The 16,966-nt window shown below is 36.9% G+C and overlaps 1 protein-coding gene across 4 annotated transcripts in view; it reads left to right on the top strand.

The window, feature by feature from the left end:
• Positions 1 to 16,966, top strand: part of LOC110054723 (nuclear RNA export factor 1-like) — a 257,937-nt gene that overhangs the window by 229,543 nt on the left and 11,428 nt on the right. For 3 of the 4 annotated variants that reach the window (XM_089292876.1, XM_089292877.1, XM_089292878.1), the window contains 4 exons: positions 6,477 to 6,534; positions 8,400 to 8,513; positions 12,810 to 12,871; positions 13,796 to 13,856. In XM_089292876.1, the coding sequence (XP_089149002.1) occupies positions 6,477 to 6,534; positions 8,400 to 8,513; positions 12,810 to 12,871; positions 13,796 to 13,856 (295 nt within the window). Of the gene's footprint in view, positions 1 to 6,476; positions 6,535 to 8,399; positions 8,514 to 12,809; positions 12,872 to 13,795; positions 13,857 to 16,966 lie in introns of those variants that run through there. The other variant, XR_016208186.1, reaches the window with a different exon arrangement.

A 16,966-nucleotide genomic window follows, 5' to 3' on the forward strand; every position in this document is an offset into this window, starting at 1 on the left:
CATAACGAATAACATTGATTTGCATTCCATCAAGGGAGATTTATAATGTTTTTAAACATTAGCGTGCCGAGACTGCGCTGTACTGGAAATCATCTTTAAGTTGCGTGTATAACTGTGATAATCAATCATGTCTTCATATCTTTCTCCACAGTTGAAATATATAATCTTTCATATATTCACTTTCATATAGTCTTTCTGTTCCCCTCCCCTACCCACCCCCAACACAATGTTGATGTTCTTCCATCCAAAGTAGACCCATTATTCCAACATTGCTTTGGGGCGAGGTCAGTTCGGACATTTGAATAATGACTTCCCACTTCAAAACATTTCTCTCATATAAAGCCTATAAGAGTGAATGGCTTTGACAGAATGCTGCGTTACATACTGCACGCTGCAATGTAATGCCACAGAAAGGTATTAAGAGACTCTATAGGGACCAAATGAGATTTAACAAATGTGGCGCAAGCTTCGAAAAATGGACCCCTTGATATTTCGCCCAGAGATAACCTATGGTATGCTAAGAATCGTGATGTGAATCTTAGGTTCTAGAGTGTTTACATTTTTGAGAAAATTACGCAAAAGCGTTGACAACCCATGAAGCCAAAAAATCACAGAAATGAGGTCAAATTTCATGATCAGATAATCAAACTCACGTGAAGGCACATAGCAAATTATTGCTTTCCATAGTTTATAATTTTATTTAGGAGGTATTGCTAAGCTGCCTTGATGCTATTTTAGACTTACAATTGTAATTCTGAATTCCTTGAGACCAAGCAAAGAGAACCAAAATTTCTAGACTTTGAAAATCAAAAATTCCATACCATTTTCAAACATCTCAAAACATACTCGGTATTATGAAGAATTCTTTCAAAATTCAAATCCAGCAAGTACAAGAGCTGGTTTTGAATGTGATATAATTTTTTTCTTGGCAAAAGTTATTTCTGAGGCGAGCAGCCCCATGCAAGTTGACCAAATTTGACCTTTTGAAGAGCAAACCATTGAAAGACCCTGTCATTTCCCATTAAAACTTCCCAGTAAACCCAAGATAATACTTCAATGACAGCTTACCTTCCAAATGGGTCTTTGAAGGCAAATAATTTTGATGTTCTCAGTTAATTTTTCCACTGCTTTGTTGCTGTGGTTTATAATTTAGGGTCATATCTTGACATCAAGCTCGTACGCCAGACAACTTCCCATTTTTCTCCTTAGCGCACTCAGCTATTGCTCAGTTCAGCGGGTAGTGGAAAATAGCTAAGGGTTCGTAACCACACCCTATTCACTCCCCCTAGTCCCCTACCCCACCCTTGTGCTAACTTTGAATTTAAAGTGAGTGAAAACAAAATGTATTTGGGGTAAAGGACGGCCCATTCCAGTTTTTTTATTAAAGCAGGTGGGGGGGGAGAGGGTGACTGGAAGATTTTGAAAACAAAATTGCACGGGTGCAAGCCAGAAAACAAATTTCCTGCAGAGTGCAAACTTATATAAATCCCTGCAGCATCTTAGTGAGATGGATTCTAAGGAGAAAGTCTATATGACAGAGCTTTTGTGTTAGCAAGGGAACTAAATCTTGGACCTTAGTGCTTTGAGGGTCTTGACCATATTGGCCACCAACTAGCTGCTGAAATGAGCAATTTCTCTCCATCTTCCAATTTTTCAACTGATGACTCAGAACAAAATGACTCAATTTCGGCAGAAGTAAACACATGCGTCCTAATTACTCGGGATGCCAAATTGTAAGTAATGTTTCATTTCAAAGTTTTTTTTTTTTTGACAAAGTGAGCGCTCAAGGTTATACAATACACTTCAATAGACCTAAACTCATTTTCCTACACATATCTTTGTGAAGTTGTAAAGATTTTAATCCAGTGGAGTTTGTTCCCGTAAAAAGGTTTGCCAAATTTAAGAAAAAGTTAGGAGTCTCGCACGTGCTACCTTCACTTGTCAGGCAAGCGATCGAAAAGATTTTAAAAGATAACAGTTCAAACGCCGAGAGAATTTTATATTTAGAACTTTTTTAGAGGTAAACAAACCGTTTGCCACAGATCTATTTGCGTTTGGTAATTATCTGTTTTAAACTTAGATCTTTCTCAATGGCAAGTCCCAAAACAGTTTTACGTGCTCTTTGCTCGTACGCAAAGAAACGTCTGGTGCGAACCCAAAAGCAAATCATTTTCGGTTTCCAAAGCGATGGTTTTCGAAGATCATATAAAAGGGTGCATATACTTCTGCATCAAAAGGTATCTTGTTGAACATAATTCCTGAAAAGTCAGATGCGCCACGAAGGGGACCTATTTGCGTGTTCACCTGCCATGGGAAAATTGGTAAATAATATTAATACAAATTACAAAAACTCGCTTTGCGATCAGTAACTAGTTCTTTCAGAAAAATATTACTGTTCCATTTTATCTAGCTTTAGGAAATTATTAACAATAGACCTGCCCAGGCATTTGACTTTTGGAGCTAAAACTAGATAGGATTTCTAGTTTGTTGCATAATCACTAGGAAATGGGAAAAGTAAATGTGTTGCGTGTTTATACACTGATTCAAAGTATTGCATACAAATAACTCTCCTTCGAAATAGGCTTGTAATTACAAATAAAAAAGTTACAAAAAACCAAAACGAAAACATTGTATGCTAGTAAGGAAGGAAATGAAGAAATGAGCAAGAGAAAGACAAAAATATCCACATGGATGTATTTGCGGTGTGTGATCACTTAGATGTAAACATTGCGTGACATCGATGTGGGTCTATTTTTCAGTTCAATTAGTTCCTTCACTTCTTCCCTCTTTTCATAAGAAATATTCAAGACAAAACTTAATAGATACCCAGAGGATGCTTTATATGCAAGACATAGATCCAGGTCATGCAAAAATATTGCACAAGCCAGAGAAAGGTGACACTTCGAAAATGCCATAGCCATGTGAAAAGGCTGGTGGTTGAGCACAGCAGCAAGACACAGGAAAATTAGCGAAGAACATCAAAATCATTTGCCTTCAAACACCCATTTGGAAGGTAAGCTGTCATTGAAGTATTATCTCAAGTTTACTGGGTAGTTTTAATGGGAAATGGCAGGCTTTTTCAATAGTTTGCTCAGAAAGCGAGCTAAGGCTAGTCGAATTGTTTACATTGCCTGGTTAAACAAATGTCTTTGATAGGTCAGATTTGGTAAACTTGCATGGGGCCGCTTGCCTTGGAAATAACTTTTGCCAAGAAAAAAATTATATCACATTCAGCTCTTGTGCTTCCTCTGGAATTTTTGATTTTCAAAGTCTAGAAATTTCAAGGAATTCGGAATTACAATTGTAAGTCTAAAATAGCATCAAAGCAGCTTAGCAATACCTCCTAAATAAAATTGTAAACCATGGAAAACCATAATTTGCTATGCGCCTTCATGTGAGTTCGATTATCTGATCATGAAATTTGACCTCATTTCTGTGATTTTTTGGCTTCACGGGTTGTCAACGGTTTTTCGTAATTTTCTCAAAAATGTAAACACTCTAGAACTTAAAACTTATATCACGATTCTTAGGTTGTCTCTGGGCGAAATATGAAGGGGTCCATTTTTCCGACCTTGTGCCGCCCCTCACATGGTGGTTAGGGAGAGTGGCTCTCCAGTCATCTTTTTGGAAGTGCGCAACTTCAGAAAACAGCTAAAATACAGGCCAACTTCAGCAGACTTCACACGAAAAAGAATACCATGATTGTGTTGATTAACTGGTTACTGCCTAGCTTCACTCAGATGCTAATACCACAACTATTGACAAGAACAAATGAATTGTGGCTGAAAAATGAACTTAGGCATAAAACTCTACGATGTGTCCTAAGTACCTAAAAGTACTTGCTTTTGGGAAGCCAATGGCTACAGGTCGCTCCAGTTTCTCTTGCCTTGAGATAGAGCTGTTTTTTGGTGATTGTCCAAATGTCACAATCATTGGCCGAAAGCTGCATTCCAAGGGGAGTGTTCTCTTACATTTTCTCCTGCTCATAAAGTTGCAAACCGCAAAAGAGTACATGCGCACTTGAGGCACGTCTTGATCTTGTATTGAAATGACCAGTATTCAGAGCATGCTTGAAGCAGTGATACATTAAAGCAATTCATAAATATGTAGTTTTGGATTGATGCAGGAGGATCAATCAAACAGAAAACACCCAGGAGAATTTTCACCATTCAATGGCATCTAAAATGTATATACTTTTTAAAGTTATTTTAATAAATAACAACATTTACTTACATCAGGGTACAATACATTACGTTACTAACAGACTACTACGGAACTACTTAAAGTGGTACTATGACAAAAACCGCATTTTTACTATCTAAGCCATTTTAAAACAGAAACAAGTGGTCTGTATGAGAAGAAAAATGCTGTTTGCTATTTTCAAATATCTCTTTTCATTCCAGAGATATTCAAGTTTTTTGAAAAAACAAATTAGCCAAGTGACAACACCATCTACTCAACCAAATTTTCATCAAATATGATGAAGAAAGATTTGGGCCAATTTGTATCAGAAATGTTTGATTCTTTGCAGTAGGACTTTTTTCTACTAAACATGCTCCTCAATTCAAGCTTAACAGTTTTGTTGCCATGGCAACATACTGGGTTCCATACCTCCCCAATATTGAAGACTTTTCCGGCCACCTTTGGCATTCCATTTGATATTTGCTAATGGCACCTCATATGCAAGATCCAGCAAGCATGTAAATATGTAAACTTGAGTTTGTGGCCTCGTTTAATGTTTTTCAAGCTAAAAATCACTAACATATTGAAATCAAGTGGGTGGGGACTGGAAAAGAGTGAGTTGCCATGGGAACAGAATTTTTTATCATGGTAGGTGTGTTTTCTGTAGAACTATTAGCCTACCAAGTTTCAATGGTCTGTGCTGCAAATTGGCCAAGATAGCTCTATTTATATTTTTACAATAACTGTCTAATTTCTCGTGTGCTGATTGGCTCATTTTTATCATCAGTAAGAGTACAGACAGATAAAATTTTAATTAGTGCAAGCTTTCGAGTTCAACTTTCAGCTGTCAAACTCTCAACTTTTTAACCAATGAGATTTTATGGACTTTTTAAGCAGCCAATCAAAAAAGGAGAAAACCTATTGACAATGTTCGTGTCATTTTGAATAAAATTCACTTATCTTTGTTTACAGCAAGTTACGTCGTCTTTTCCCCTCATTTGCTCCTGGCATTTGACTATTTGGGGTCGTCTTATTGGAAAAACAAATTGATGTCAGTTTTTTTATACGTCTGTCTTCTTATTGATGATAAATTTCATCATAACATTGTCAAAGTTTACTGTGGAACCACTTTTAACATATGTGTATTCACTGGTAAGCTATGAAGATAAAATGATCATTACTGTGAATCTCAGCTAAATTATTAATCTATTCTCTGGCATGCATGGCTTTGTTTTAAAACATATGTTGCTCTGTACTTGAGCAGAAAATGTGACAACTTGTCTTGCATGGATCCCTCTTCCATCTTCTCTATCCCTTCTTTGAAGGCTCTAACTGCTTGCTCTGCCTGTCCATTTGAAGCTGGATGTTATGGCGATACTTTGGTGTATTTGATGCCATTTTTTGAGAGGAAATTCTCAAATTCCACACTTGTGAAATTGGGACCATTGTTGTTGACGATGGTTTCTGGGAGACCATGGGTCACGAAGATTTCTCTCAACTTCACTATGGTGGCGGCTGATGTTGTACTTCACATTATGTAGACATCCATCCACTTGGAATGTGCATCGATCACCACTAACTACATCTGACCCTTATATGGGGTGCACATTGATTATGCAGGGCCATATAAGGGGTTGACAGAGTTGACCAGGTTGACCGGGCCACTCCCATGGGTGGAGTGGTGCTTTTGCTGGGGCCTTCTAGTGCAGTTGGCATTGCTGACACCTTTTAACTGCATCTTCTGACTGACGGTCCATGTTTGGCCACCATGCATAATCACATGCAAGGGCTTTCATCCTTGATAAGCCCGGATGGGCTTCATGAAGCTCGGCTATGACTTGTGCTTGTCCTTGAGGTACTATCACCCTGTTTCCCCATAGAATGCATCCACTTTCTATGGTTAATTCTGCTTTCTGGCTCAAATATGGGTGTAACTGCACATCCTGGCAGTGGTATGGCCATCCATTAAGTGTAAACTGGTGCACTTTTGAGAGAACAGGATGGCACCTTGTCCATTCTTGGATATGACGTGAGTTGATTGGGGTGTGGCTCAGATGTTCTAAGAGCAAAACTCTCTCTCCAGGTACAGGAACAGACTCTGGCATCTTGGACTAGGGGAGTCGACTTAATGCATCCACACTGGCATTTGTGGTCCCTGCTTTATAGGCAATCTTGTACTCATAGCTGTTATATAAAGTTACCAACATATTTTTAGACATAATTTATATAGTGAGGTGTGAGAGAGTATAAGGCAGAGTTACTAATTAGTAAATAAAATGGTCAAATATTTTCAGGTTGAGTATAATTAATGATGAACTACATATTCGCAACCCATCTTCAGCTCGAATGGAGGTAAGCAGATCACGCTACAAATAATGTTCTATTAATCGTGATAAAATAGGGCCGTGTAGATTATAGAGGTTATCATCATACACTGAAAGGGTTAAAAGAACAGACAATAAAATGTCAAAAATAAACAGGTAATCCTTTAAGAGCTAATTTCTCTAAATAGTGAGGAAGAGCCATCAGTCTTGAAATTTCAAATTTCCTCATAATTTACCCAAATAATCTCTATAGTGAGTTGTTTTTGAAAACACCATTCAGAGGTTCTGAAGCACTTAAGAGTGCAAAAATGACGTTAAGAGTCCAAAAATGGCGCAATTGGTCAAAATACCTGTATAGTTTTTCTTCTACCGCGCTTAATTTTCATGGGCCAAACTAACCATTTAGATATGTTATACCCATAGCATAGCTCTTGCTTTAGAACCTTTTATTTGTTGAGAGATTCACATACTAGAAGAGTTATGACCCTCTAAAATCAGTTGAAATTTTACATGTAAATTAAATTGCTATAGTTGTATTTTTCAAACGGCCAAGAAGTAGACAAAACGTGTTTACTTCAAGATGACTTTTAGCTCAGAAGAATGACCAAAATGCAAATAACAAACCGTGTGAATATGAAATCCAGCCAAGTTCCCTTCTTTCTGTACTGGCATGATGAAAATGTGCAATTTTGCATAAATTCCATCGGCCATTTTGGTTGATTGAGCAGTATTTCGAACTTTCCTAGATTTCACAAAAATGGGAACTCGCTGGAACATTGGAAGTATAATTCTGAAAATAGTTCACCAAAAGGGTCTTTTTGACACAATAAAAAAAATCCGAATTTTCCAACCTGTTATCGGATTCTCCATGTTTACAAGCAATGGCTCTTAAGTATTTTCTAAATCGAGGAAACTTTAAAAATTGCCATTATTTTTAGAGCTCAACAACTGCCAAAAATGACAGAAAATTGTGCATTTTCATTTTGCTTGTACAGATCAACATGATGATATGGTGTATCTGTCAATGTACTTTAGATAAATGATTAGGTGCATGTCTTGCTGCTTCAAAAGGGCTGCTTTTGTTATATTATTCTAGGAAGCTTGTGAGTTAAAGGGCAAATTAACAAGTGAATAGAGGCATGTTAAAAATCTAGTGCCTTTTACTAACTTGAAATTGATAAATGTAATGTAACTGCCATCATGAGTTCCTGAAAATGACTTTTCAAGTGTTTACCCTTGTTCAGAATTCTAACCATTGACGCCGGTCCTTACACTAACCTTTCATCAATTCTACCTGACACTCAAAGCTGACCACCCACTGTGACCTGACTTCCCAAAATGTTTCTTTTGCTTTTCAAGTGCTTTGTCTACTCAATCAGCTATTTGAAATTAATGTCTTGGCTTATATAAATGCCATCTTATTGCTAACAGTTGTCATTCAATTCTTGTGAGAGATTTCCCTTTTGTAAAAAAACACTCCTGTAATAACACCATTTCTGTGCATTTTAACCATATTTGACGAAGAAATTACAAAGCCACCAATAGGAATATCTATATTTTGATCAACACACCCTGGCCTTTGCCTCTGGGAAGATCTACTGTAACCTTAATAGTAAAAGGGTGCGGCCAACTTAGTAAAGGCTTTTAGTGGATAATATATGGTTCTATCAGTTTGATGGCTGAGCTTTGGAGTACATTTTTCCATGTAAGGTTACATATTTCAAGCCCACACTTAAAGTAAGTATACTAAAGACATTTGGACATGTTCAGTTAACAACTTGACTTGGACCTTAGTCCCTTGAGTCCTTTTTGAGGTGGGACAAAATACAGAAATCCCTGGGAACAAGGTGGTTTGTGAGAGGACTACAGTACATGTATCTTTTGTGATATTAGGATGCTGCCAATGGAACAGCTGCCTCTACAGATGCAATTAACACATTACAGGCCTCTCCAGCTTTACTCGGGTTTTCATCAGAAAACAGTTCTGCTCAAGCATCAACTCCACAGGTAATTCAAGAGGTTTTTTAATGAATGGTGCATTTAATGTGAGTTTAGTTGTTGGTCACATGATCCTTTCAGTTCTGTAACTCCTGTGTTGTATCAGGCTTTGTAAACTTGAGTATTTATAATTTTTGTGTTTGTTCAAATAGTTTTGTTTTTTGTGTGATGACTAGTCTAATAGTGGTTTTCATATATTGGTAATGAGTACTACTTTAACTGTATTTTTTATCAACATGTACTGTTTGCATTAATATGACAATCTTGCTCGCAAATTTGTATTTTTTTGCGCATTGAAATGAGTTAGCAGTTATGTCACTTATCGTCTGATGATCTTAAAGGAGAAGGTCACTCCAAAAACTGTGTATTTTTTTCCATCACCAATAAAAAGTTCACATTGAGTTGAGTTACTCACCGTTGTTTTAGCTTCTGAAGTGGATGCGATCCTAATAAAAAAGTAGTGAAAAGTTCAACTCAGGGAGCCACCATTTTGAAAGGATCTTGAAGGGCAGGCCACATTTTCGTGACGTCATTCTGTCTGAATTGGCGCGAAACTCCAAGACTAAAGCTCTTCTTTTCTGTTCTAAATTCGTTTATTCAGTTGGGAGCTAAAATGCTCGGCCCCGGGCTGTAAAACCCGAACCAAAAAGGATAGGGAAAGAGGGGTGACTTTCCTTAATTTGTCTGCAAAGAACAAAAAATTGGCAAGGAAGTGGCTCGAACATCTGGCAGAACTGTCAGAACTGTCGTTGACGTGATTTGGTAAATATTATTTCTGCGCAAGAAATTGAAGCTCCTCGCTGGATTACAAGGCTCGACTTTCAAGAAAAATCCTTGGGCCCAGCTTGCCCCTAAGTTTTCAGATTTGGTTGCCAGCACAAGTATTTGAGTCGCCAAAAATTTTCAACCCTTCAGGCGTAATATATTTTCACAAAATAGACGCTAAAACGGCGTGAATCACGGGTTTTTCATATACAGTCAGTTTGCCGCTTTTTTCTATAATAACAGGGAAAATGGCTAAATGAATTTCTTTTCTTCATTTACCAGTCTTACCAGTATTTATAAAAAAGCTTCCATGTTGCAAGCTTTGATTGAGTGTGCGAAAATGTAGTATAATTTAATGTAAATAGACAGGAATCGTTTTTATACTTATATTATATTTTAATTTTAACAGTGTCCCCGATTAGTAAGCTTAAGGCTAGCTAGAAGACTAGACACTCAAATAAAATTATTATTATTATATTATTATTATTATTATTGATTCATTATTTTTCGTAGACTGGCACTAGGTTTTTGGTGTTTTCGTGTTCATCGATGCATAGCGACTGCATGCGTGTTTTGGAAGTGAATTTATTGAATTTCTTAGGGTACCGTGGTAACTTCAAATGCCCTACAGATTTCTTTAAAATTACATGTCAGACTAACCCGCTACGGTTTTATTTTATCGAAAAAGTATTTTTTCGATTTACAAATCTTTTGTGGGAGCCGAAAAATCAGAGTGTGTTTAATAATTGGCCTTGACAGCCAGGCACGAGTTAAAATGTTGTCTAATTTGATTTGAAATACATCAGAAGAAGTAGTGTGTTGTACATCAGTCCTATCTATATATCGACAAATGTAAATAATATTTTGTCTGAAATGTGTTACAATTTGTTTTCAATTTTATCAACACGATTCATCATTAATTAAGGACAGTTTTTCATTCACATTACTTTTGGGGATTACAGCTGCTAATGAAAGCAGTACTATGGAAAAAATCAAACTGTAATTTTATTGCTTGCTTTGTCAAGTAACGAGGCGAGTAAACACGCCACATGCGATACGGAAAAACACACTTGCAGAGTCAATTTTCCTTCAGCTTGTTTAGGCATGTAAAAGTTGTATATACTTTTTTCCTCTATCCAAAATCTCTTACATATGCTTAGCTTTCCAACGATACAAATTACAATTCTCACAAAAAATCTTAGGTACTGACAAGGAATGTTGTCACTTTCACATTTCACATGAAAGACGTTGATTTCACTTCGCATCTTACAGTACAGCCCAAAAATAATGCACCTACGGGAGAAAAGCCCTTCGATCACTTGAACAGTCTGCTGGTAGATTATGCGACAATCACAAAACATCTCTAAATAATGAAGCTCGTGAAGAAACAGTCCACGTAGAAAAATCAAACTACGATGTAGTTAGCCTGGGTCCAACGCTTTTTGCTTCTGAATGCAAAATTCATTATCATTCACAGCATGCACTGATAACAATCATGTTGTTGTGACGCCTTAAATTTCCATAAAGTCTTCAAACATTACTGATGCGTGAAAAGTCACGCTTTTGTCATGCATGCATGTAGTCCTTTGCTTTCGCCAACTGAGAAACTTGCTTGTTTCAAAATTTGGGTTACACTTGTGTGTGTGTTTTTTAACCTTTGTTTCAGACAGAAGAAGCCATTTCAAATAAGCTCATTTCGTGCCGCTATCACACGGCGGGTCCCAGACTCCGTGACACATCCTAATAATAATTGTAAACAGTAAAATTTCCTCCATGTCGCCAAAAAACAAAACAAAGTGAACCCAGTATCTAATTCAGAAGCAACCGATAAAAAATGTACTGTTACTAAACTGATGAAAATAATATCATTATAATCCAACAAAAAGTCAAAGGCCTTATCTCTATAAAGTTATTTTGAGACACTCTTGATTCACAGGTTGCTTAGCACGTGACCAAAATCTTCCCACTGTCAGTGATAAAATGTACTGACTGATTTATTGGCAAACAAAAACTCTCTCCAAGGAAGACTTCAACAGCGTATAGGCTTTATATGGCTTACACTTTAGAACTTATAATATTAGTCACATCATTAAGAAACTTCCAAGGATCTCTTGTGTAACGGTAGCCATATACGTAGTAAGGTCGACAATTTGTTTGTTAGTCGGTACGGCTGAGAATCAACTTCTTCTGTTATATTTGTTTACATTTTGATGGATTGATATACAGCTTTCTAGAACATTGTAAACAGCAGCTCACGCCAATCAACGAATTCAAAGTTTCATCAAACATGCATCCATTCATTACTTTTTCTTTGGCTCTTCCCAGGTATCGGTCCAAATTCGAATTAAGTTAGGCTCATGAAAAGTTCATTGTCTGAACTGAACTTAAGAGTTTAAATTGTCAAGAGTTAAGAATTTGTTGTTTTAACACTTCTTATGGTAAGTTCTAGTTTTTTGGTTGTGTTTGTTAGTTGTGTTTTTTAGAACCCGTTGCCAAGACGGTATTGTCTTGATACGGATTTTCGCGTGCTAAGATGTTAGCACAAAGAAGTTTCTTGCAGTTTGAAAATCCTACCGCAAAGAAGTTCTTGCGTTTCGAAAATCCAACCGCAAAGAAGTTCTTGCGGTTTTAACCTCTAACCGCAAAAAAGTTCTTGCGTCTTGTAGGATCCAAGCACAAGCGACCTTCAAGAACCCGCAAGAAGCTGCCAGCTTGCGGACACAAAAAGAAGTTTTTGCGTGTCCATTAATTTGGGGTTGTACTGTACATGTAATGTCACTTTGTATTTCACAAGAGTCCATATAGTGTAAAGAAACACGTACAAGCACGAGCAAAAAGTTTCCAAATTTTATAAGTAAAAACACTGACTTGTGAGGTGGAAAGCATTGGCCCGATTTAAACACACCATTGAAAACTCATTAGTTCCGCATTGAACCGCCAGTAAAATAAAAATGGAGACAAATCAGATCAAAAGAACTAAACTGGGGATTTATTTTAGCCACCAGTTCAATTCTGAGAGCAATTTACTATTAAAAATAAACTTCCTCTTCCGCTAACTGCGTCCATTGCAATTGTACCACAAAATGTACCTTCCATCTTGGTGACCTACTCCGGCTGTTTTCGGCAACAAACACATTCTCTTTCCGTCAGTATGGTTGCACATTCCCCACAAGTACACCACAGAGCATTTTTTAACCAATCATTCAATTCAACTTGATTATTATCACCCGCGGAATCACTAGCACATTCTGTCTTCAAGAGCAGCCGTACTAAAGCTCAAAAGAACAAACACACTCTTGGACGGAATGATGTCATGGATATGCGGCCTGGCCTTCAAGATCCTTTCAAAATGGCGGCTCCTTGTGTCGAACTTTTCACTTCTTTTTAATTGGGATCACATCCACTTCAGAAGCTAAAACAACGGTGAGTAACTCAACTCAATGTAAACTTTTTATTGGTGATTGGAAAAAATACACCGGTTTTGGAGTGACCTTCTCCTTTAGGGCATTGCTTTAGTTTGGAAACTGTATTGTTTTTCAGCAAGAAGAAATGGTACTCCGGTTTTCTGAACAATCTACAATGAATGTACAATGGTCATACAAGTGAGTTGTGTCTTTCAGGTTGTTTAGCCTTTCAACTTGCTGAACAAACTGGAGCGATATGGAGACATGATTGATCATGGCAGTTATACACACAACTTAAGCAATTGTGAATTAAATTAAGTTGTGAATTTAATTTCACAACTGCTTAAGTTGTGTGTATAACTGCCATGATCAATCATGTCTTCATATCTTTCTCCGCAGTTCAAATAAATGATATTTCATATATTCACTTGTATTCTTCACCATCTATGGGCATATTACGAACTCACAAAGTGACCAGCTCCCAGTGGCTTGATAGCTCAGTTGGTAGAGCACTGTACCGGTATCGCAGAGGTCATGGGTTCAAATCCCGTTCAGGCCTGAATTTTTTTCAGGCTTTAATTTCACAACTGCTTAAGTTCTGTGCTATATATAACTGCGATGATCAATCATGTCTTCATATCTTTCTCCGCAGTTCAAATGTATGATATTTCATATTCACTTGTAGACTGGAGCGTTGTTATCATTATCCATCAAATATTTTTTCTCTCACTTGATTGGTCTATACACCTCACGTGAATGAATATGCCTCAGTTAAAACTGGCAAAGACCCAAGTGATATTCCCCAGTTTTTAAATCCCCCCTATTTCGAAAAATATTTGAAGGGTGATAAACACAATATCCCCCTTATGACTTAAGGAATATGCTTGGATAATTGTCCTTAGCTTGGACATTATCTGTTCCTCAGAGCTCACAGTTTTTCTCAAGCTGTGCTCTCGGAAAACTGTTCTACATGTACTTCTCGGAACAGATAATCTCCACGGACAAATATCCAAGCATATTTTTGTGGAGGCTTTTGATTGTATAAAATATCCTGTATAATTCCTAAATGTACCTGTATTCTGTTGGATTGCATTTGCATGATATCTTCTCTCGCATTTTTAGATGTCTTTCTGAAAATGAGTGGAATTATGAAAAAGCTGCACACGTGTTCACTTCTTTAAAGGTATAAAGTGCGCATGACCTGCTGATTATTAGATTATTGTGATTAAAAAATTGTGTAAATTGTGTTTCATGATGCAATCGCAGATGCCTAGTTTTACCAGAGCAACTGTGTAAAACTATAAGCCTGCTGAAAAAGTATGCTACATATAAGCCCTTCCCCACCAATATTACCTCGTTAACTTACGAAATCTAGTGTCCTCCAGGATCATTGTACTCTTGATATAAAATATACAATAGTTCATTGGAAAGCCAGTGACTAATTTCGAAACTCAAGTGAACTATTATGTCTCCGATCATGTGTTAAGATAATTCTGGTAATGTACCACATCTAAAATACTACAGCTTGCTGTAATGTGCAAATACATTAATTTGTGTTCTGATACATGGTGAATTCTGTTTTTAAAGATGACTACTAAATTGAATTTTTATACCAGTTGTAAAAACATAGACATGCCTCAGGCATGCAAGGTGTGCAAGAGTTATTTAATTTTTTGGTGAAGTAAAAGCCCCGGGGGGTAGCAGCACTCAGTGGAGTCTTAACAGTAACTTATGATAAAGTTATTCCAACAAGTTTGTTTGGTTACGATTTACGGCGAAAAGATTGAATTTCTTTCACCTTAGGAACTGTAATGTCAAGCTTATATTACATTTATCAAGGTTTGGTTTTGACAGTCGATCGGTGGCTTTTTTATTATAACCACATTGAACTGTTCCCAGCAAGTTTCCTTGTCACATCATTCCAAATGCCTGAGACGGGGACAAAACATCAGTTCGAGAAAAAGTTTTTATGAGAGACAGATGTTACTAAAACGGGAATGGGAATGGGGAATGGGGAATTGAAATGGGAAATTTAAAATGGGAAATTGAATTTTTTTTACATTAACTTTTTATAATGTGGAATAGATTTTTCATCGACGATTATCGATACCCACATTTTATTTCTTTGGAACGTTCTGCACCAAAACAAAGGATATGATAAAGAGAGAAGTCGCCCTGCCTTGTTTCTTTATTTAACTACCTGAAGCTAAGCAAGCATTGAAGAGAAAATTAACGAATTTGTAACGAAAATTGTGATGAACACCAAAACTCAGGGCCTCGGTTGGGAGTTTGGTCCCACTCTGAGGACACGATTAAAATATTGTGAGCATCAGCAAAGGGCAAGAAGGAGAAAAACGCTTGCAGGAAACCCACAGAAGTTCATTGAATGGCTGCATCATGCACGTGCAACCAATTTATGCAAATTACCACTTGAAACCTGTCAAATTCATCATATGTTTAGTGCATCTGTTGGTTGTGAAAGTAATATATTTTTTACACGATTTTGCTCAGCTTCAGGTAGTGAAATAAAGAAACAAGGCAGGGTGACTTCTCCTGTTATCATATCCTTTTGTTTTGGTGCAGAACGTTTCAAAAAAATAAAACATGGATATCGATAATCGTCAATGAAAAAATTTATTCCACGATTCGCCTACATTGAAGTCATTTCACCTACAATTAAGTCGAAGTTATTTTGGGAAGATAGATGTACAATGACTGTCAGACTTCTTTTGGTGAAAGGGAAGTCGAAAGGAAAATCAGGCAATAACAGTTTATTTTTGCAAATCAGCTATATTTTGTAATCAGTGTCACTCTATCACATCATGCCCTCATTATGGAATAAATTTTTGCAGAAGAAATTTTTGCAGGAACTTTTTTGTGTCAAGTTACAATTGAAACAAACAAATAAAAAAATCTTGTTACAATTACCTGCAACAAAAACAATTTTCAAAACTCAGCAGTGTTCTCACTCATAACTAGTGGTCTGTAGTTTCTTTGGTTTTGACAGAGGAAACCACTTTAAATGAGTGTCTCAGTATCTATTGCAAGAAACGTTTCAATGGGAAGACATTCAGGAACCGAAACATTTTACGCAAACATAAATGGTTTGGACTTGATTCTTTTTTTGTGAACTGCACGTGATGCAAATTATATCAATGGAAACCTGACAAACACCATCACAGTAGTGCATTTTCCACTGAAAACAATCATTCCTTTCCTAGAAATCACCAATTAGTCGTCATTCAAAAATTCTTTTAATACAAAAAGCAAAGCCTTGATGACATGTTAGTATATGCCAAAGACTATGATTCCTCGGTTGATTATCAAATTCAGAACTCTTTTGAAACCCATCTACAAAGTCCTGGGCTTAACCATAGTAAACGCAACATTGGCAATATCAAAATAAGACCAACACAAGAATACCTGTTTGTGGGGAATTTGTCAAGTTTGGTATTTATATTTATTGTGATCATTGTATTTTAACAGATAAAAAGTAGATAAAACGTTTATACTTGAAGATAATATTCGAGACAGAGAAATGATCAAACCACAGATAACAAACTATGGTAAAATGAAATCAGGGCAAGTTTCATCATTCTGTACTTGCCTATTGGAAATGCTTTATTTTCCATAAATTCCATCAGGTATCTTGTTTGATCAACTGATATTTCAAACTTTCTTAGATTTCACGAAAATTTGAACTTACAGGAACTTTGAAATTTCTGAGAATAGTTTCACTGCAGCTGTTACGGGATTCTACATATTTACAGGCAGATGCTGTTTAAGATTGCACAACTAAGGGTGCGTTCCTTTGGGGTGATCTGGATCAGGATCAGTGATCCAAGATCTGTCTGGATCACGGTGCATCAAAAGAACTGATGAATCCATTCTGGTCATGGATTCATCGGTTTCTTTGATGCACCATGATCCAGACAAATCTTGGATCACTGATCCTGATCCAGATCACCCCAAAGGAATGCAGCCTGAATAAAGAGCTCAAAAGAGTGAAACATTATAGGAAAATTGTACAAAAGTGATCTATCTAACTAGGGGTCAGCAAATATCTAAGATCGATAAATCTATGCAAAGATATCTAATTGGCCACTGGTTATGTTGCTCATTGCATAGCTAGTTGTAACAGTTAGTTTGGGAAAAATCACTCTCTTGGTTGGTCATTTTGTGGTAATTCCACTGACCATTGCTTTCGCATTATGCCCACCAATTTCCATGTAATCCGATTTCATCAACTGTCAATTGTTGTTAACAGGTTTACCAATCAGAAACTAGGGCGTG

Source organism: Orbicella faveolata, unplaced genomic scaffold (assembly GCF_042242905.1).
Source record: "Orbicella faveolata isolate gen_17 unplaced genomic scaffold, um_ofav_v1 contig_24, whole genome shotgun sequence".
Lineage (NCBI taxonomy): Eukaryota > Metazoa > Cnidaria > Anthozoa > Scleractinia > Merulinidae > Orbicella > Orbicella faveolata.